The 22378-nt window shown below is 39.0% G+C and overlaps 1 protein-coding gene across 3 annotated transcripts in view; it reads left to right on the top strand.

Moving 5' to 3' along the window:
* The first annotated feature begins 238 nt into the window (after nucleotides 1-238).
* ndrg4 (NDRG family member 4) overlaps nucleotides 239-22378 on the top strand; it is a 62216-nt gene continuing 40076 nt past the window's right edge. For all 3 annotated transcript variants that reach the window (XM_086302006.1, XM_086302005.1, XM_086302004.1), the window contains exons 1-2: nucleotides 239-373; nucleotides 4130-4203. In XM_086302006.1, the coding sequence (XP_086158132.1) occupies nucleotides 4130-4203 (74 nt within the window). In that variant the 5' untranslated portion in view covers nucleotides 239-373. The remainder of the gene's footprint in view (nucleotides 374-4129; nucleotides 4204-22378) is intronic.

The following is a 22378-nucleotide window of genomic DNA, read 5'->3' as shown; positions in this document are numbered from 1 at the left end:
TGGTATGATGAACAAGATCGTTCCCACGCTTTCCTTCTAACCAGACTCACTTTGTTATACTTTTACCAGCGTCTTTCTCCTTCATCCTTCACTTCTCTCCTCGCTTCTCGGTGCTGTGATTGTCAGCGTGCTGCATCATTGGTGAAGCCACGTGCTCTGTGTTTATCATCAGGAAGGGGAGGGAGATAGAGGGAGGGAGAGAGAGAGAGCTCTTTCTCTCTCATTTCTAGTGCGACCACAGGAAGACACACACATTCACGCACAAACACTCTGAGACGTACACTCAGCCAGTCTGTAGCAGCCTGAGGGACGGACACAGAAAACACAGCTACACCAGACTTTGCGGCCACAGAAGCTCTGAACAACACCACAGGTACCGTAAAGCTTTGTCTGCCTGGATTGTGATATTGATTCAACAGTTTCTACCTAAGTGGCAAACAGTCATTTGCAGGTGAACTCTTTGAGAAGCTTCGTGTTTTGACTCTACCCTCAGCTTTGAGCTCGGATGCAGTGAGCCTGCTTTGTGTTTGAGGACTAGAGGAGGAGGATGTTAAAATGAGGACAGGAATTTTGGCACGGTGTATGTGAATGCTGCTGCTGGAGCTTTGTGCTTTTTACTTTTCCTCTCTCTCTCTCTCACAGACACACACACACACACACATATACACACCCCTGTTTCCAGCCTCTGCATTGGTGAGAACAGGATGTCAAGAGGTTGAATTTATTGACCCCACAGGAACAAAAGTGCGACATTTAGAAAACCAGACGGGATTATTATTATGTATTAAACCCAAAGCCTTTGCATTTATATTGTATTTCCCTGGTTTACAGTTGGATTATAAAGTTGTAGTTTAAAAAAGTCTTGATGCTTTTAATAATCGTCTCATTCTGATGTGTCTGACTTTGGCAATGGCAGGGGAGGGAGCGATGCGTGCTAAAGAAAACAATGCTGGATTTGAAGGAGATTGAGTCAGCTGGATGATGAATCGACAGTAGGTGGAAGTCATAAAAGTTGATTGAATCTGGTGCAGGCTTGTGTTAGTGGTGCCCTGAAAGTGCCTGCATTTGTCTCAGTGGTCTTGGCAGGACCAGACAGATTAGAACCATCAAGCATTGGGGCATCGTGGTCAAAATAAAGTGGCTGGGTGATCGCATTTAAAAACTAAGAACCATATAAGACAACATTAATGTATATGCAGATTTTATCAGAACTCGGTGAGGTTTGCAGCGTCACACCAGCAGCAGAATGAACAGATGAACAGATTAAAGAGCATTTTTCATATCCTTGAAAAAGCAACAGTGTTGATGTCTCATTTTTATTTGCACCTCTTACATAATTTCTCTATCAGATCAGCAAATGCACTTCCCTTATCATTTTCTTGCAGTGCATCTTTTGCTATGTTCAGATTTCAAGCTACTACAAAACTTATTGACTCGTATTCTTCCTGCTGCTTCTTGAGAACATGAAACAGCCGCTGAATCCGAGCTGGCCTCCCCTTCGGGAGCGGGTCTGTTTCTCAGCTCACAGTTTATAAATAGATTTACAAAGAGCAATACGCTCCTGCTCTTGTTCATCACGAGCCACACAGCAATGCTAGCTCACACCTTATCGCCAATCCAGTTAGTCCATATTTGGCCAGAGGGGATTTTTGGGGATATAGATTTATCACATTATTCCAGAATTTTCTACAAGTATGAACAACATGAGTTAAAATCTTGCTTAATTTCCAGTGGAAGAGATGCAGTTTTGGGTTTTTCTTATAAATCATGTCACCTCCTGCTACTATGCTCCGATTAACAGCTCATAATTATCCGCAATTTTACTGCTCCCTACATCCAACTCACTATGTATTGCACTACAACTCAAAGTAAAAAGGTCACTATCCCCTATCAAAAGCACAATAAGGGTTACTACGTGTCCAAAATGGCAATAAGATACGAGCGATCCTGCTTCCATGTTTCACCTGCTGGTTCTAACCACAAGTTCAAGCTCTGACTTTACATCTTGTGGACTTCATGAAAATCAAAGGTATTGGGAAATTTCACAGCCACGCATCTGTGCAGATGAAAAATTTAAGACAACCTGTCAGATCAACAAAGCATATGAAGTAGTAGGAAAGTCCCAATACCAAGCCCCAAGTCAGAGGAGCTTTAAAAGCTAGCAAGCAGCCACTGCTTAGGAAGCTAAATGTAATTAGCACAGTTCTGACAGTTCACGACATCTGCATAGCAAACATACAATTGCACATGCATAAAGCACAGATATGAATCATTAAGGACTTAACACTGACCAGCCCATCCAGGGTTAGACTTAGTGTTGTTGATGTTATTTTTTAATTACATGCTAAATGGGGAAAATCCTTTATAAACTACAAGATGATAAATAGATAGAAGTCAGATAAAAAATGGACATTGCAGTCACATGACTCTTTTAATCTTTTCAATTTGTTCACCTTGAATTCACGATCAAGGTAGGAGGTGAAGTTTTCTAACAATCTTATGAAAACCCTAAATAGGAAAAGATCTCACGTAGAATTTTCCAATTGATTTCAAACGTGCATCTACTGGGAGGCTGATGGATAGCACTGGTGATATTTTTGCTATTGTCAGCATAAACTTCAAGAGTTTTCACACCTTAAAAACCTTTTAGCCACAATTTGATCTTCATAAAGCTCTGACTAGTTCAAATCACTTTACTTTGGTCACAAGTAAATTGCTTGAAACAAAGCAAAGAGAAAAGTTTGACTTTTGGATGGGGATTACTTTATTACTTTGAATTAACAGATAAGAAATAAGATAAGATAAGATAAGATAAGATAAAACTTTAATAATCCCTCGGGTGGGTTCCTCTGGGAAATTCGGTTTCCAAAAGCACAGCACTGACAGAAGTTACAGTTACAGAATATTATATATATATATATATATATATACACACACACACATATATAAATACAGAGACATATATAAATAAAATATACGAAGGGGATAAATAGAATAAATAGGAATAAAAATAAAAATACAAGTGAATTGCACATTTCAAGTATGGAGTCTATTGCACCGTTGACTATTAACAAAAGTATTGCACAAAAGGTATTGCACAGTGAGGTGAAGAGGCACTACAGCTTAGAAATAGAGTGCTGAAGTCAGAGGCTACATGTTGTGAGATTTGACAGTGTGGTTACGTGGTGATCTCCTCTCTAAAATACAAGACAAACACATGAAATCACATACTGTACTGTTGAAATTATGCTTCTAGAACATTTAACTATTTAGTAAGGAATGCTAAATGGCTAATTCCCCAACTTTAACCTCTGAGCAGAACTTAAGCTGACTGTGAGGTGCTTAGCAGTCACATCAGCTCTCAAGTTGGCTACACACTTTTATTCTGTTAAGACATTTCCTTGTACAAAACAGCAAGATTAACCTACATTTCAGATGGGGGTAACAAAACTATGCCTTAGAAGAGATGTCGGGTATGTGAAGCTTTCATTGCTCGCTTTCTTGTTCCTTCTGTTTGGAAACAACTCTTCTTGCTCTTTGGGTTCTTTGCACCACTCCATAGCCCCCATCTCCCTCCCCCCAGTGGCATTTTCAATAGCTAGACAATGAGGCTGGCACTGAGAGCGAGCCACTGCAAAAGCAAAACTGTTATTACCGTGTTTTGCATGCTGATACATTTCCCCTTTGCGTCCCCATTTGTGTTGGATCTTTGCTCTAACCCAGTAGCATCCTTGTGTCTCCTGGAAACTATATCTATATAAATTATAAAGGGTTGTTGCATGTCTTTCTGGCCACTATTAGAGGCCAGTAAAAGTCAGTTGATGTATTATTAGAAACCCCATGGCTTTTTTATTGATTTGAAAATCTGACTAATTAAATATCACTCACCTAATAACAGAAAAGTCCTTTTCTATCATTTAACCTTTACATTTTTCTCCCTAATTTTTTATGACCATTTTCTTACTGACCTCTGTCGCCTGTCTTATTATTCCTTCTGTCTGTTCTCTGTAGCTTTGCTGCATGACCTTTCCTCTTATAACCTGTGAATTTTATTATTGCCTTTGCACCTGCAATGCACCAACGCTAGTACAGTAGTTCTTGTCTCTTGTATTTTTATACCTGCTGCTAGATGGGGCCTGGATTGTTTTGGAACTTCCCTCCCAAGGCTGGCTGCACGGTTCCACAAAGCCTCCTGCAGACCATGTACGTAGGATCGTAAAGCCACTGTACCTACCTACCTACATAACCTACCATACTGTACCACATAGGTCTCTCCTTTATCCAACCCGAGTGGATATACATCTATGGCATTCTCTGTCCATTCGCCCCATTCTGTCAATCAGTCAGACCAGTGTTTCAAGCATTCATTCTGCAGCAGCCAGCAAATGCCCATAAATCCAATCAAAAATCATAATTCTGTTGTTAAACAAACATGCATTTGACAGGAGCAGTCCATCTGCCATATATATATATATATATATATATATATATATATATATATTTTTTTTTTTTTTTTTTTTTTTTTTTTTAAATTTTATTTTATTTTTTTAAACTTTTTTTTTTTAAGAAGAAAAAAACCACACAACAGATACTGGAACAGATACTAGGAATTAGGCCGGGAATAACGCCAGACTCTTGAATTGAAAATTCTCTCTACAACCGTTGGCAAAAACCTCATCCAGGTGACACACCGCGTGGTATGAGCCTCTTCCAGCGTGTGCAGTTTGCTCATCCTTCAGACTCTTCATTGCTTTAATATGCATATTTTTAAATGCATCACTCTATTTAATTCTGACTGTATAGAAAACACCTGAACAGTTTAAATTCAACCTGTAGCTGGGCTTTTGCTAAGCTCGTGCTTACAGGATGCTAATACTACTGTTTTAAATGACAGTGAATGATTTCCTATATACCATTATTTGTTATCTTACCACTGAATTCCCATACTGTTTTACATCCCATATTATTGTATCCTAGTTCTTATATGTAGGCTTGATATTTGGATTATATCATAAATTCTAAATAAAGAATCATAAATCAGTACAGAGATGTACGCAGGAATGCACTAATAGCTATGAACTTCTTCTTAAAGGCTGCTGTTGTTTAAGGATTGTAGTTTAACAGATTAGCAGCTTTTAGAAAACTTGGGTTGTACGTATTAACAGTTATTTATTTTGATGCTTGATAAGGAATCTTGGCTCTAAATAAATACACAATCCCAAAAATGTGGTGAAAAAACAAAAAACAAACACACAAGATGCTGGATTTCACCTTTCATAACATCAGCTGAAATTTGCTTGTACAGCTGATCCTAGCCTGGTCACTTTTGTCTTGTGTTTGGGCCTAACTGATTCAGTTTAATGTGATTAAATACTCCCGTCAGTTTTGTTGGTTCACACAACAATCCTTTGCACATTCATATTTCTGTAAAGTTTCAGTTCCATGTTGGAGTCTATGAGGCCTGACTGGAGATGAATCTTTCTCCAAACTGCTAATGTTACTAAAGCATATCAGCATGCCCCGTCATCGCACACATTGTTTTGTTTTTTCCCCTCGGTGTGTGTGTTATGTTTTGCTGTCACCCATTAATTTTGAAATGCCAGCCCTGGTGCTGACTATCCTGTGTGACTGACTCATTGTTGATGGAACTCCATGTTCCACACATCTCTGCATGCATATTAATGCCTCTTTGTTGCAGAGCTTCACCGTGTGCTCAAAATATAGTTTGCAAACAAAACCGAGTATGCTTCTAAGGAATATCCCTTTAATGTCAAATGATTCAAAGCTGTATCACCTCACGGTAACTGCAGGATTAGTTGAGTATTCTGTCTTGTGAACAACTGAAAAACCTTTTATTGAGAATATAGTACAAGGAGAAGCTTCATACAGTGAAAGTAAGTACATCTACATACAGCTAGAAACCTGTGGACTTGAATGAAGTACACTTGTAGGAACAATAATAGCACTTTTTCAACATAACAATCAGAATAAAATGAGTAAATGTTGCGATTTATCTTTTTTTTAATCTATTTTGCTGATATTTTTTATTCAAGAGCTACAATCATTAAATTAGCTAATGTATCTCATCAAACTATACTTCCCATTAATAGATTTTATTAGCTCAAAAATACATACGGATGGACACTGGTGGACTAAAAATGAATGGAAAAACAGCTGCTGTATAGAATAAGTTTTCAGCAGCGATCACACCTTTTAAGCCCTGAAAATTTGATGCATGTCCTGTACTTAAGATGTTAAGAGGGCTCAAGCATGTTCGTAAAGTATCTAATTTCCCATGTATTTCTGGAAAATATTGGAAAATATTTATAGAACGGTACAATTTTCAGTTGAATTTATTAAATATACAAGAAGTATTATACAAAAAAAATTAATCAGCTGATTCCGAGAAGTGCAGGAGGAGGCACTGACGAGTGCCTTTCATGGAGTGCCTGTGGCTATATTGAAAAACTGGCTGAGAAGATGAATCCCAGTGTCCAGAAGCTTGGCAGCAGAGGAATATTCCAGCATGAGAGCAAACCCAAGAAAAAAGAGTTTTCTAAAGAAGCAAAAGTGACGACTGTGAGCTGGCTGAGCATGTTTTACCGAAGAAAGGAAGAATTCCTACTGTGTGACCTTTAATGTCACACAAGAACAAACACCAGAGACATTAAATTAGACAGACATGCCTCTCAATGCACCATGAATTAAAATCTATGGCAGAACTCTGTAACAGCAAACATGTTGTTCCAAAGGAAAAATGTGCCTTTTTAATGCCATTTTGAGACAAAGTCAGCAAACAGATTTGTCTGGTGATTCTATGCATGTAGTCTTTATGTTCCTTTGAAATGAATTAAAATAATTGTCATTTATTTTATTTGTAATCACTGCCCAAATACTCAAAGAGATCCTTCAAAATAGAGCCTAGGAGCTGAGATTTGCTTCTAGAAGGATTTCTTCTTGGAGGCAAGCAGTTACTGTGACAAGTTTGAAACATTTGATACCAAAGCAACATCACTCTGGGGTTTACTCACTTTTCCTCCTGACTGTAAGTCATCTTTTGTAAAGAGCAAAATTTGTGGGTTTTACGCTGCAGTATAAAACACAGAATGTTCATGGTGTATTAGAGTAAAAATGATCCGATCGATAAGAGAATGCTGCTGCTTACATACTGGCTATTGAATGCCAGCTCTGTGCTACTCTGTGGTCACTAATGGAGGGCATATATTAAAAATGGAGGCTGGCACAGCACAAGCAACAGCTTCATATAATATGCAGAAACATGACTTTGCCCTCAGGTTCAGATGTAAATCAGTAGAAAACTGGACACACCTCTCATCAGAAAAGCAGCAGGAGAAGTACGGAAATAGCGATGTGATCATTTCTTGATTACTGATTAAGCGTTAAGTGTTGGGTTATTTGTCTAGAATGAAAATAGTATCCTGACATATCAGGAAAATAATCCATCAAGCTAAAAATAAAACATGTGGCGTGTTTCTCTTGCACCTCCTCATATTTCCCTCAAATGGCTGTCAAGCAGCAACAAGAGGACAATTCAGTCTTCAGTTATTAACGCTACAATGTTACAGAACGAAAATGTGAATGTAGAAATATATTATTGAATATGCAACCTTTTTGTCATTAAAAATATGAGAAATGCATTGTTTAAATATATTTCTACATTTCTGTGCATTCTTTTTTATTTGGACGGTCTCTATCTCTCTACATATCTCCATGCACACTGCTCAAAAAAGTGAATCTGGACCAGAGCATCACTGAGCTCCTGAACACCTTCAGGTGCAACCTGGAACGATTGGATCAAAAGATGGATTGAACAATAATGTCCCACTGGTGTTCGATTGGCTTTAGGTCAGGCGAGCGTGGGGGGAGGTCAGAGGTATCAATTCCTTCATCCTCCAGGAGCTGCCTCATACTCTGGCAACATGAAGCTGGGATTGTCATGCACCCAGAGTAACTCAGCACCCTCTGTGCCAGCGTAGGGTCTGACACTGGGTCCAGTGATTTCATCTTGATATCTACCTGGCCTCTAGGGGCCTGTGAGTCCCTCTGTGGACTGTCTACAGGAATCTCCTCTGTGCTCTCGAAACTCTGCTGGGTGACAGAGCAAACCTTCTGGCAGTGGAAAGTTTTGATGTGGCATCCTGGAAGAGTGGACTACCTGTTGCACAGGTAGTTTGTATACCCTAACCCAGAGGTGTCCAAGTCCAGGCCTAAAGGGCTGGTATCCTGCAGGTTTTAGATCTCACCCTGGGTCAACAGACCTGAATCAAATGATTAGTTCATTACCAGGCCTCGAGGGCCGGTGTTCTGCAAGTTTTAGATGTGTCCTTGATCCAACACAGCTGATTTAAATGGCTCAACATGTCTTGAAGTTCTCCAGAGGCCTGGTAATGAACTAATTGGACACCCCTGCCCTAACTAAATACAAGACCAGTGAAACAACAGTCAGACAAGATGAGGAGGTAAACATGTTAGTGGCCTCCACCTGTAAATTTCATGTTTTTGCTGGTTGTCTCAATGCTGCCCCTCTAGTTCACCTGTTTTTATTTAATTTAAGATCAAAACAGCTGAACATGATTAACAACCCTCTCTGTTATGTAACTGATAGGATCAATACCTCAGAGGCTTCACTGACTTGATGCTATAGCCTGACTAAAAGATATTCCTTTAATTTTTTTGAGCAGTGTATTTATTCCAGTATCAGTGGGCGTATGGTTCTACACTCAGTCTAAAGCAGGACCGGTCAGCTTAATGAGCAACAAATCGACACAACACAGACAAATGACGACACATCAGAGCACATTAAGTCCACACAACAACACGTGTATTAGGGCGATTGTGGCTTAAAGAGTTGGCAGTTTGTCTTGTAACCAGAAGGTTGTTGGTTCGAGCCCTGGCTCGGACAGTCTCGGTCATTGCGTTCTTGGGCAAGGCACTTCGCCTACTGGTGATGGCCAGAGGGGCTGATGGCGCAATATGGCAGCCTGCCATGTCAGTCTGCCCCAGGGCAGCTGTAGCTCACCTCCACCAGTATGCGAGAGTGAATAGTGGAATTGTAAAGCACTTTGAGGGTCTCGAAAAGCGCTATATAAATGCAGCCCATTAAATTGTTAGTGTTACCCAAGTCTTTAAATAATAGGCATGTACAACACTTCTAAGACTTTTATGTTTATGTAACTCTAAAATGATCTAAACATCTGAACATTAAATAGATTTAAATGTGACAAATATTGACAATTTAGCTCAAAATTTCCATCTCAATGCCTGTTTGGTGTAACACCTCCAGTCTCAGTGAGGTATAAAATGCAGGGCCAATCACTGCTGTTGGGGTTGTGGGTTATGGCCTGTCTTGCAGTGGTAGTGGCATTAAACCCATGCGTCTGTGGAGGAAGTGACTGCGGCTTGCTCAGGAAACCATTCATCCCTTCACCGTGGGTCATTGGGCTTCGCTTCTTGACATCGGGTTCTCCGTTCGGTTCAGGAAAGAATCCACCGACCGCTCCCCTCCCCCATCAGTGTACTGCTGGTGACCACACGCTGTCTGCCCGTCTGTCCTGCTGGCGCTCGTCCTACAGCGCCGTGGGCGGACCATAGAAACACAATCACTAGAAGGGACATTTGGTTGCATTTTTCAGCGCCGCTGCCGGACGATCCAACTGTGCCATTCAGCATGAGCCAAATAAATTCAAGTCATGACGTGTGAATGTCGGTGACTAAAATACAGTGGATGATGATAGTGCTGGGCTGTTAGCAGGTTCTAAAAGTTCAGTTCTGCAGCATCATGACATAACTGCGAGGAGGATGAGACGCTTGCAATGTGAAGGAAATATTTTTTAGAAGAAGCCCCAGAAGAGCAAACGATGCAGAGCCACACTCAGTGAAAACCTTGAATCACGTCAGTCTCTTCATATAAGTTACACAAACAACTCTGGCAGCATTTTACAAGTCCTAGAACCTTTCTGTTTGGGGGAATTGTCACGCTGGAAAAGGAGAGGATTTTTTTTATCCAACACCAAAAGAACACAATGAAAAACAGCCCGGGGCCTTTATTCCTCATTCACCGTGAACACCTGCCGCTGTGCATTCACGTAAAACTCCTGAGGCAGTGTCCCATCATCAGTGTCCATCAAAGTTTGCAGGTAAAGAAAGCAACGCATCACTGTCTGGGGAAATGTTTCCATAGCCTGCAGCGGGTCTCGCGCTGCAATGTGGCTCAGCAGTTACACAGAAAACTCTTGTCTCGATGCATGCTGAGTCATCCCGGTATGAAAATCCCAGAAAGCTTCCTTCATCACACTGTAGCATTTTTATTGGGAGAAATACAAAGTGACTTCTTCAGTCTCAGACCAAATGTTCCTCCCACTGAAAATGCCACATCCAGGTGAACAGAGAAGGAAATTATAAACCACAGGACAAATCATTAAAACTAGGAAGTTCACAGATGTTCTACTGATGTTTTGTTTTTCCTTTTCAATTCACTTCAATTCAATTTTATTTATATAAAAAAAACAGTCCTTCATGCATGTTCTCTTCAGCCTCTGACTTTGCAAAGACATGAAAACAGCAAAATCAGCAAACACTGAGAAGCGAGCTGTAAGACTTTAGTATTCAACACCTACGAGCTTTGGTTCAGTGTGAAGAGCTGCTCGCCCTTGGGCTGTTGTCCCTTTGGGAGTCTTTGTTTAAAACTTGTAGCAGTATAATGTTATTATTTAGGTCATGATTTTACACAGTGGTGGAGAATAACAGCTACAGGCAGCCGTATGTGTTGCCTCAGCTTTTTTTTTTATTGCAGCTGTTCGACATCAGTTCAAGTTATCTTATTCAACTTTCTGCAAACTTGCTGAGTAAAGTTGCAGCTGTGAACACACCCCTGTGTGTGTGAAACAAGGTGATGATCAAAAACAAAATGTTTACTCAGCCAAAACTGCTGGAAGGAAAAGCTAAGGAGGACCCGGTACAGTGCCTCTGAACATGTCGTCGGTTCCATTACGGGGGAATTAATGAGGTGAATAACTGTATGTGCTGTGGGACTCAAGTGGGTTTCACTTTAATCACTGATCACACTTCAGGCAGTGCCAGCTCCTCATCCACCCAAGAAACTCCTTCAAAGCTGGGATCACATATCAGAATGTACATCAGTGTGGCATTTACTTAAGTTATGTGTAAAAATGATGGCATGCAGACAAAGTCAAAGTCTTGCATCCCTCAACTGATGAATAATAATGTCAGCTCTTAGATTGAGATGAATCAGAGATAAAGCTCATTCTCCTTCCCAGGCTGTGAATCTCATCACTTCCTGCAAATAGAAACTGAGAATTAATGGGTAAACATCCTGAATGGTGATTGCTGGAGGAGTTGAAACAGCAGGGCAGCAACAGTGCAGACATGTCACAGGGACGTGGTCACCAAAGTAGGAGGCTGAGTTCAGTGCATGACCTGAAAAGAGTGAAGCATGACACAATGCAGCTCGAGTTGCCCATGCAAATGTACTGAGACATTCACCAGGGGGAAAAATACAACACAAAGTTAAATTGGTCTCGAACTGAATTCTGGTGCGAGCTGAAGATACTTTAGAGACGCTTAAATTTGTCTTCTGAAAGCTGCCAATAACCGGAGTGTTTCGTCCTCTTTGCAAATCTAAACTAATGTAAGCGTTATCATTTCACTGCTGCGGTAAGTCCAGCTCTCAGGAGCATGACCCTGTCACACCCTGACTCTGACGTTCCCGCTGAGAGATGAGGTGAAAATAGAGCTCTGAGCGAATGTGCTGTCAAACGTGTGAGCTCACCACTGTGCGGCCGGACCCTCCTTACATCCTCTATGCTGGTTTTCCATTTTAAACTCACCCTGTCTGATTCAGGTCACATTACGTTCTGAATATCCTGAGTATGAATGCACTTTACTTATTGTCTCTAAGCTGCTTTTCTGACTCCAGAGTGAAGCATTTTTTGCAGACGCAAAGCTTTCATCTGATTTCTCTGACGAGGAAACTTTTTCTGCCAGAACAGAAAGTGCCGCTGTGTGTTTGTCTGGAGCCGATAGCTGATATTTAATATTTAATCTTCCACTCCTACATTGATAGCTTGGCTCTGAGGTAGCTTCTCAGCCATCTCCAGACATTCAGCAGCTATAAATATTTAAAAGTCTCATTTCAAATAGTGGAAATAGCTCTGTTACTAATTGTGAGTTAAAAACAGTTTTAAGAAATGTTGAGATTTTTTTTTTCTTTGCATTAAAAAGGAAGAAGATGCATGTGAAGGTGTGTTTCTCCACCCACAAGCCAACAGCATAGGTAATGGAGATGAAAGAGATGTTGTGAGTTGTAGGAGTGAATGCTGGGTTGTGTCAGCAAGGATTAACATCTGCTGGAAGCTCCTTTAGGAATTGCATCTACTTAGCTCAATATCATAAAAAAGACAAGATCAAGTGAACAAGGGATGAAACAAGGCAGCAGATACAGGACGAGATAGATGGCTGTTCGGGGACAGGGCTGTGCTGCTGTTTAACATTTTAAGTGGCTTCATTTCAAAATCTGAGACATGTTTAAGCATTTTGATAAATGACATACCAGTTAATCTGCCCCAGAGAGGTTTTTGGAATCAGGTAGTGAAGCAGTCGACAGTGTACTAATGCTCACATTCACTGAAGAACAAGGGATGCAAGATCCGGTGGAGCAAAGCTCAGTGAAGGTGACTTAAAGCAGAACACCAGGAACGAGACTTTTATTGATTCTAAGCTTAAAACAACTTGTTTTGTATCAGGACTGAAACACAGCTATACCATCTTTTTCTTCTTAAGCAGGCTGCCATTAGCAATGCTCCCACAGGCTCCTGATAGCTAGTTCTGGTACAGTGCCATGCAAAAGTGTACACAAGCCTGTTTTATATCAGGCTTTAAAAATGCTTTTTAATGTTTTAATTTTAACATTTTAACAAACTGAACTGCAAATTAATCTACTGACATATAAAAAATTATTTTCTCCTAATTTATTTCTGCAAAAATCGACCACAAAGCCTCGTTTTTAGCACTGCTAACAAAATCTCCTGTGCTTTTCAGTCCTCATTGCTTTTAAAATGTTCAGTATAGAATATAAAACAGATGAAAATCCAGAGAATTTCATTAAATTCAAGCATAAATGGCTAACCAGCAATGTTCAGTAACACCCTGTGACTTCTTATATCCTCAAAAAGTCTAAATATGCCACAAAACCCTAATTTAAAGCTTGGCTGACATGGTTTAAATTTAAGGCATCAAAGTTAAACTGAAGCTTAGTGTTTGAGAGCAAGGAAGCTAAAGTCTATTCAGTTCATCATTAATTCCAGAGATACTTGTCAAATGTAAATAAATTCATAAATTTGAAGTTTTACAGATCTAGAAGTGAATAAATTCATCCTTGAGTCTAAGTGAAAGTTTGTGCCAATCGAAGTCCTTCGGGAGTCCTAGAGATATTTCTTTCGCAAGAATGGGATATTTGGCAGAGTCAAAATGCAGCAGCTAGTTATGTGAAGCTCAGTGTGCTCATATTGAGGCTAGACAGGAAGCAGAACATCAGTTCTGTGAGGATTCTTGTTGGCAGTTACAGAATCACAGCAGAGCTCCTTTTGGACATATTTCATCCCTGACTTCCACCTTTGTGACTGAGCGTCCTCATTTATTAGCAAACATTTTTTCTTCAAACTATTTACATTTTTTCCTCCTATATCTATCTGTCTATCTATAGATAGATGTGTGTGATCACAGTGAAAAAGGAGAAGGGTTAGAGACCCACATCCATATCCTTTGGTGGGCAGTGTGGCAGCCATATGTCTAATTAATACACTCGAGCAGAGTCGGTAACCTTGTATCCTCCGTGCAGGAGAGGAAGCTGAGCCTCAGCACTTTTGCTCAAAGTGTTGGAATCAGTGACCGAAAAGCCTTTAGGGCACGTTGAGCAAACTATAGCACTACAAGGCGGGGAGTACATATAATGTGACACTTGCACATCACACCAGTGTTTCTGCCTCACTGCTTTTTATTAAAGGGGCTTCTGCTGGTTTATGTTGGCCTTGTAAACATTTAAACATGGTTTTTGTGACACTATGTCGTCATATTTGTCCCTCTGCTGTCCTGTGCTGTCCCACTTTCCAAGCATCGATTGAGCGAGTGTCCGTCAGATCAGATGGTTCCCCTCCACATGGCAGTGCAATTGATTTCCTGACAGGAAGCGTCACTCTTAGCCTCTATACTGTAACTGCATCCACTTAAAGTGCTTCACTGTCACTGAATGACTAGACCTGCGACACAGTTTCCAACCTTCCCCTCAGAGTTGCATAACTAACACAGATACAGGAAATCCGTGTGTAGCTTTACTCTCATGACGGTTTGTTCCAACTGTAGCAGCAAAATGTCCAGTACCTGACAAACTTGAACTAACTGAGTTTTTAGCTGCCTCAGGCCTCATTCAGATGAGATTCACAAGGGTTTTATTGTTATGTTCTCTGATCACTTTCTATAAATATCAACAGCCAAGATTGACTCCTGGTTTTCTGTTCATGTAGTTTTTATCGCACCTATTTTCTGTCTTTTACCTACATTATATTAGTGTATCAATGCAGACAGTTTTCTCCAAGTTGAAAAACCACTATTACCACTGACGTCTAACCCAGACTTAGGAAATGATATGACAGGCAAAAGAAATAAAAGTTATCAAGAGAGCAAAAATAATTCAGAATCTTTGAAAATTAACAAAGTTAATTCATATACAATATATCAGGGAAATGCTGTACTTTGTGTAATACAAATTTGTACCAAAAGGTGTTGCAATAAATCATTGTAGCCTGTATTTGGATTATGGATTAACAACACATTTTAATTACAACGGAGGCCTTCGCCTCGAGGAAATGGGGTAGAGGTAAAAAGAAGCAAAAAACCCCCATCAGAGCATAAAGGTTCAGCAGCACACAGCATTGCATGTGTACTGTGTGCTTACTTCTGATGTGCACCAATATTTCCTATAATTCATAGAACATCTTTTTTTATAAAGACTTATTAAAATCCTTCCACTAGTTCTCTAACCTGCCCTGAGTTCACCTGAACAGATACACAGTAACAATCCAAAGTGATACAAATGGTTTCATAACCCTACACAAATGAGCAGGGACAAGGAAGCAGTGTGAGAAAGGGTTACCATGGTGCGACACTGAGATGTGTAATTTGGCAAGAGGTCCTCGTGAATGAAGAACAAAAGAGGGCATTATGTGTAATTTTAAAGCAGGGCTAGGAGTGAGAGTGATAATAGAGTTAATACAATAATGGAATTCGTGCCACTATGTGCCTTCCTGGGAATCGTTCTGTCAGTAATGTTTAATTCAAGTCAGTTTTATTTATATCATACCAAATCACAACAACAGTGCTTTTGATTATAAGGTGAAACCCTGAAATAATAGAGACAAATATGTGTAACTTTACTCGTGAAGTCATGTGCAGATTGCAAGGAAAGTGACAGTTTCCTGTCACACCTGTATAATGTAAAATGATACCAGTTTTTAACTGAAGTCTTCCAGCTTTTCACTCACTGTTTCGTGTTGTTTTGTGGGTCACATGTATTATCATCATGTAAAGCAGGTTTTCCCTTCCAGCACATATTTTCTATAGAAAACACCCGACCATAATCCCACCGAATATTTTTGCACAGACCAGATTTTGTACAAAAAAAGTTTCACTTTCACCTTTGAACTTTAGTATATTTTGTTCCTGTTTCCTCTTTCTAGATTGATGACTACACTACTTCAAATTCGAGTTCTAATTCAGCTCTGCGATTGATTAATAAAGCAGTGAGGTGAAGTAAACAAACAAATATAAAGAAAAAAAAAAGAGAAGTCAAAAGAACAAAGACGAAGCTTTCATCAAAGCAGTAAACATTTAAAACGTAGAAAATGTGCAAATTTGCTAGTTTAGATTCATTAAAATAAGAAAATAAATGTTTAAAAGCGAAAAAGGTGAGCCATGCCTGGTGGGACTGAGCTTGGTTGTCATGGCAACCATTCCTAGGCAGAGCTAAAGAGAGAAACAGAAGCATCAGAGGCAGAGAAAAGAAAAGAGGACAGGTCCATTTTGTTCTCAAGAAACTGCTGTAGAGACTGACTGTTTCTCCCCAAACTCGAAAAGCTCACTGAAGGAAAAAAAGCTCTTTTTTTGTTGCTGTTTTCTGGGCAGCATTCCTCAGTGAAAGGGACACTGAAAACAGGTCTGTAAATAACTTCTCACCCACTGACACTTTGGCTGCCTGACCACAGTTAGTTAAGAGGATGAAGAGAGGCTTTGAAGTTAGGCCCTCCTCTGTGGCAAGTTGACTGTGATATCCACATGCCTCACTGGTCATCTCAGTAGCTTTGCCGACAGTGCTGTTTACCAGATCCTTCACACTGCTGAAGGAGAACTCAGCAGATACACGAGGGGTGGGGAAACAGGAATTTATTGCGTAGTAGAAAACCTGTACCAACTACAGTGATAATTATTAATCGGGTAGAGGTTCTCTGTGAAGACACAAAACAGCAGCAATAAGAAATAATACAAAAGACAAAAGAGGCGCAACTACAACACCAAGACACAAAAACACAAAGAGACTCGAACTTACAAGAACAGAGATTAAAACAAGAACAGACTCTGATCAACGCCAAAACAACCGCAAAGAGATGCACGACATTCACAAAGAGGGCCAAAGCAACGACACATACACAAAATATCTACGGAGACGCAAAGCAAGCAAAAAAAAAGAAGAAGAAAGATATACTAAAGTAGCACAAAGACATTCAACCACAAAATGAGCTCAAAGAATATATGATGAGAAAGATTAATAACCCTGGCTCTTTCGCATGACATTTGAGAAATTGTTGTTAATATAAGGACCTAACAGTGTTTTACAAAAGCTCAGGTACATTTTTAATAACCTAATAATTCATTCTAGAAGATCCTAAAGCTTCCACGTTGCAGAGGAAATATGCTGACCTAATAACTTGCTTATGGGTTACGTCCAACTGTGTCCTAAACTATCTTAGAAAACATTTCTTGGGGCAATGTCGACACCAAATCCTACACACATCTAATGGAAAACACCTTCTCAATAGAAATTTAAAAATCATCTACAGATGATCCACAGTTACACACCACACAGACTTCATAGGAGATGATAATGGTATCTTTCCACTAGTAGCAATGGCGTCACAAGGACAAATATAGCCGATGTAATGCAACGGTAATTGATTTCACAACCAGCTGTCTTACATAAGCACGACAAAGTGAATAATAGAGCTGGTGAGAAAGAGCCTGGAAAAAGGCAGAGACGAGGGGATGAGACAACGGCGTGAAAGAAAGAAAAAAGGTTAAAGAGATGGGGTAGGCGTTCAACCACAGACATATCCAAGAGGGGCAAGAAGAGAACTAATGTGTCAAGTCTGTTTAGAAGAATGGACGAAAAACTAAGAGACAGAAAACTGTCAAACAGCTGTGACAAATCCTAAATTCAGAGAAACAAAAATATGCAGAGACAAAGTAAGTACCAGTAAAGAACACCACACAGACAGCTGCAGCCAGTGCTGGGAACATCACATTTATACTCAGACCCACAACAAACTGTTAACTAAAACTAAATATTCAAAGTTTAAAAGTCCACAATGTTTAACTCTTTTTAAGTTGAGCTAATACGTCTGAAAAAGGGATTCCTCTTTATGTTTTTAGTCTACTTGAATGAAAGAGATTGTTTAACAAGTTATTTCAAATACATACGTTACATTAATTTAAATGCAACTAAAATCAACAAACTCTACATTTCTGGAAACGTCTGAAAGAGCAGACGATACTCTGCTAAGAAGCTACACTATTTGTTGCAGTTATTTTCCCCCTGTAAGATTTTATTTTTCAATTATCAGTGGGCCAAAAATATAAAATTAGCTTTAACCAAAGCTAAGAACTAACCTTAATGAGCCTTATATGACTGGCTTTAGGTTTTTCTTCTTCTCTGTATTCTGGGTCCAGTCAAACTTGAATTTGAATCTCCATAATGATACATTTTTAAGCTAAGTTTTTACCATCTTGACATTTTCAAATCAATAGAAACCATATTTAGATGAAAGAGTGAAGATGGTGAGTGACACTTGCTCACACCTACTTTGAATGCCTAATATCAACTTAATGATGATATTATTTTAAAAAGGGGGCACCAGTAATCTCAAAATAAAGAGTGACTTTAGCTACTTGAGAAAATAATATAGATTTTTCAATCAGAGCCCAGCAAACAGAAATATTTTGGATAATGAACTATAAGCTATCCTTATATCTCAGATATATTATGATGACCCTGGAGGCAGGACTGCAACACTTTCTATGCAGACAAATGAGAAATTCATTCCAAGGATTTATTGAGGTGAAATCAGGATAAAGTGCTAATCCTTGAAGATTTATTTTTATCCGTTACATCTTTAAGGTTCAGAGCTCACAGATACTCTAAACATGTGCATAGTGTGGGTAAAGTTGTCATTTTCACTGGATTATTGGTCAGTGACGTTCGTGTCTCTGTACTAGGGTTTGTCTGTTCAGACATTAGACAGCTCACACATTCTGTGCGATACGAGTTGATCTCCACCAGACTGTGTTGGAGTCTGAAGACCCACAAAAGTGCATTCCCAGTTGACATAAGAATTTATAGTTTTATTCTTAGATTACGTTGAGCTGCAGTATCTGTGTCACATCCAAGCAGCTCTGCTATCTTCTGTGACTAAGTGCAATCTCTCAGCTTAACCAGTCACTTCCTTTGTTACTTTAATATGAAGGTAACATAAAGTAATCTATTACATATTACTGGTTATTTACTTAATGATACATTATTTCCATGTTACTCCATAACATGGCTAAACTGTTGCATAATTACCAATTAAAAATATAAACAAACTACAGCAGTGCTTCTCAATTATTTTCTCTTACGTCCCCATTAGGAAGAAGAAAACATTTTGAAAACACACATCCTGCTGTGTGCTGTGTGTGTGCACATGCTCGGTGCAAAAAACCCTGCCACCTACTGTAGTGGATGTGCAATTGCACTTTATTCTAGTACTTATTCTAGCACGGCGAAAAAAGCATGTTCCCTGGGGTCACATTGTTACATTAGTCCAAGACTACAGTCCATGGTGGCACAAATCCCGGTCCTATGAGGACAAACATGTGATCTTTATGTTAGTGTTTATGTTCAAATGCAAAGCCCACTACACGACAATTAATTGGGTATCATATAACTACTGAGATTACGCTTTTCAACAGGCAAACAAAAGCCTTCATATGAAACGGACAAAAAAGGCGTAAAAAATACTGGATTCCTTTGAAAAAAGAGACCCTGAAATGTAGAAACAGATGAATAGTTTTAACAGCTTTCAAAACATCCAGAATAGTTTGATGTTATTGAGTGGTCATACAGGGGTTTCCAGTGAGCAATCTAAAAAGAAAGCGTTAAAGGGGGGATTAGCTAAATTTAAACAGTTTCTGTTTCTATGGGCCTCGCTTTAATCACACCCTGTACAGCAAAACAATTTTCATGGTTTTTTAACTTCACTTCACAATTTATATAAACAAAAACACCTCGGTCATGGTCAGTGTTTGTTATACTATGAGCTCTGACATTTTATCAGCAAGACAGCTTAAGTACCTCTGAAGTGCAGCATTGATGAAAAATAACTATCGCTACGATTACAGTTTTTGTCTAATTCTGGTATTCATAGTGACAAATATGCCACCATTATTGTATTAACTGCATATAACTCAAACCCATTTTGACATATTTCTTCTCAGTTTAACAAACTGGAAAACTAAGTGTTGCTTTTCTATAAAGATGAAGGATGATGAAGATGAAATGGTGATAATGAGGCAAAGTGATTACAGAGGAAAAAGGAAGACAGGCAGCTATTCAGTGAGGAAGCAGGACGAAGGGAGGTGTTGTTGTCTGGTCTCTGTTCTCATATTAATGCCCCTCATGGCTCTGTTCCAGTGGCTCCAGAAAGGTCACATTCAGCCATTTAATAAACTAGACAGGAGGGGAAGGAAACAAGGAGGAAAGAGGTAAACAGACATGTGGTCTGGAAGAAGGCTTGACTGACGGTTGTGTGAATGTTGTTTTAAAAGAACTCAGTTTTTAATGTGAAGACAAGTAGTCAGAGATTCTTCTTCTGTTTTCTTTCCTCAGCGCTAATAACACCAAGCAACATGTAACTTTAATGAGCATAAACTCTTTGATATTGCTATTAAAGCCCAAGCTAACGAAACAAAGAAGAGTCTGGGTCTGTGTCCACTAAGGGGCGTTTTATTCTTTTGCCTTGAAGCACTAATGACCTCATTTTCAAAGTGTTCCTCTCAAGCACTTGCTAATGCTAGGTTACAAAAGACTTTCCTCCAGTACGCAACGAGTGTAGCTATGATCCAAAAGTTTAACTTCAACTGAGAGTCCTGTGGCACAGTGGAAAATAACCTCATTCTGATTTGTCCTTGTCTTCCTCTTTAACTCATATTAGTTGGACTGAGGGCAAGTGAAAAACTGTCCTGTGCCCTGACCCTTCTAAAAGCTGAAATTGGATGCCGTGTCCTACAGCCTAAAGAGACACTCTGTCACGTCTAGCTAGCTCAGAATACAGCACCTTAGCATCTTACTGGTTTTAGCAGATACAATCACTGTCTTTGTCACTCATTTCTTGAAAAAAACTATAGGCTATATGTTTTATTCTCAATATCAAACTTTATAATGAAGTGATATTTTTTTACTGCTGGTTTTGTTTTTATTGATCTAAACTAAAGAAAACATTGGGGTGAACTATGCTGCACATTTTGTAGTCTGCCTTAGTGATATTGTAGTTTCAATGCGGGACTATCACATTGTTAAGGTGTCCACTGTTAGTGCAGTCGTGGATCATGAGTTTATTATCTACACCTGCTTTCATTTTGTTAAATCTTTTTCCATTGTGATTTTTTAAAAATTTCAGCCTTTTACTAATTAACTTATATTTGAGCTTTCTTTTTAAACCCCTTTGAATGCTGGTGGTCTGAGTACACCTACATTAGGAAAAAAGAGTCCAAAACAATAAAACTACATAGTTCAAAATTAATTAAACTATAATAAAATGCACATGGCTCGTCTCTATACAGTGATATTTGTTTCTCTATCAAGTTTTGACCTGATAGCATCTTTGCTATGGTGAGAACAAAGTGACTGAGGTGGCTAGCACATTTTTGTTTTCTAGTAATATTAGATGTTTTTGCAAAAGACTGAAACAAGAATTCTTACTTTAAAAGGCTGATGTGCAGCAGCGTATTCCTCTCTCTTCAGAGCCATGGCGGGGGGGGGGGGGGGGGGGGGGGGCACGGTATGACAGGCTTTTGATGGGGCTCCCACACAAACGCAAGGCAGGAGATGAAGCATCGCCAAATATGTTTCCAAACCAACTTCCTTCCATGCCAAAGACTAGAAAATATGGTGCAAAACCTTCCAAACATGTCTGTGTCTTGTGGCTGCACGTTACTATGCTATATCATATTTGGTGAAGACAGGACCCCAAAGAAAGACTCTTATTCAGGAAGATATCAAATGAAACGATCATTTATTGAAGGTCAAACCAAGTCCATAGAAATCGCAGTAAAATTAATCTGTAGAATGAAGGTAATTTCATCATGCCACCATATCTCCATCTAAAAATGAAAGGTTTGCTTAACGTATTTTGATTAAGTTTCATGAACAGGTCATAAATTTGTCAGTTAAATTTCATTCACTTGTATAGTGTCAATTTATTAATAGTTCATTAAGTTCAAATATTTGAATTTGGTAAACCAAACAAAATTCATGTTAATTTTCTCAGAGTTAAAATTAAGTAACGTGAACGTTTCATAGTTTGTGAGCACACAAAAACTAGAAAACGTCACCACATGTTGGATTTCACACACTCTGTTTGGAAAGCTCTTTTGAAACAACCAGTTAAAATTAATATTTGACTCAGTGTCCCATTAAATCTGTTTAACCTGATTTAATTGTAACAGACTCTAACAGTGATGTTAGTGCTGAATGTTGTAAAAATCCTAAGTGTAGCAACTTTTATACATAAGAAATTCCATACAGTACTGTAAAATTAAATACATTTGTTTTTTATAGTTAATATAAAAAGCTTACTGTTTAAAATTAACAGATATCTTAAATATATTTAAGATAAATTAAACAGTAAAAGGCAAAAATTGAGTTTAGTATTCGTGGGCGTTGCTATTTTGTTGTTCTGGCTGTAAAACTGCACGCTCATTTGGTAACAACTTTAATCATTTAAGTGTTAATCACCAGTCATTAGCCAATGATCACATC

The sequence above is a fragment of the Aulonocara sp. 'chitande type north' Nkhata Bay genome, linkage group LG7 (assembly GCF_057382095.1).
Source record: "Aulonocara sp. 'chitande type north' Nkhata Bay isolate Kocher_YH1m ecotype deep benthic linkage group LG7, A_spYH_male_GT1.1, whole genome shotgun sequence".
Classification (NCBI taxonomy): domain Eukaryota; kingdom Metazoa; phylum Chordata; class Actinopteri; order Cichliformes; family Cichlidae; genus Aulonocara; species Aulonocara sp. 'chitande type north' Nkhata Bay.
This window is presented reverse-complemented; position numbering and strand designations above follow the sequence as displayed.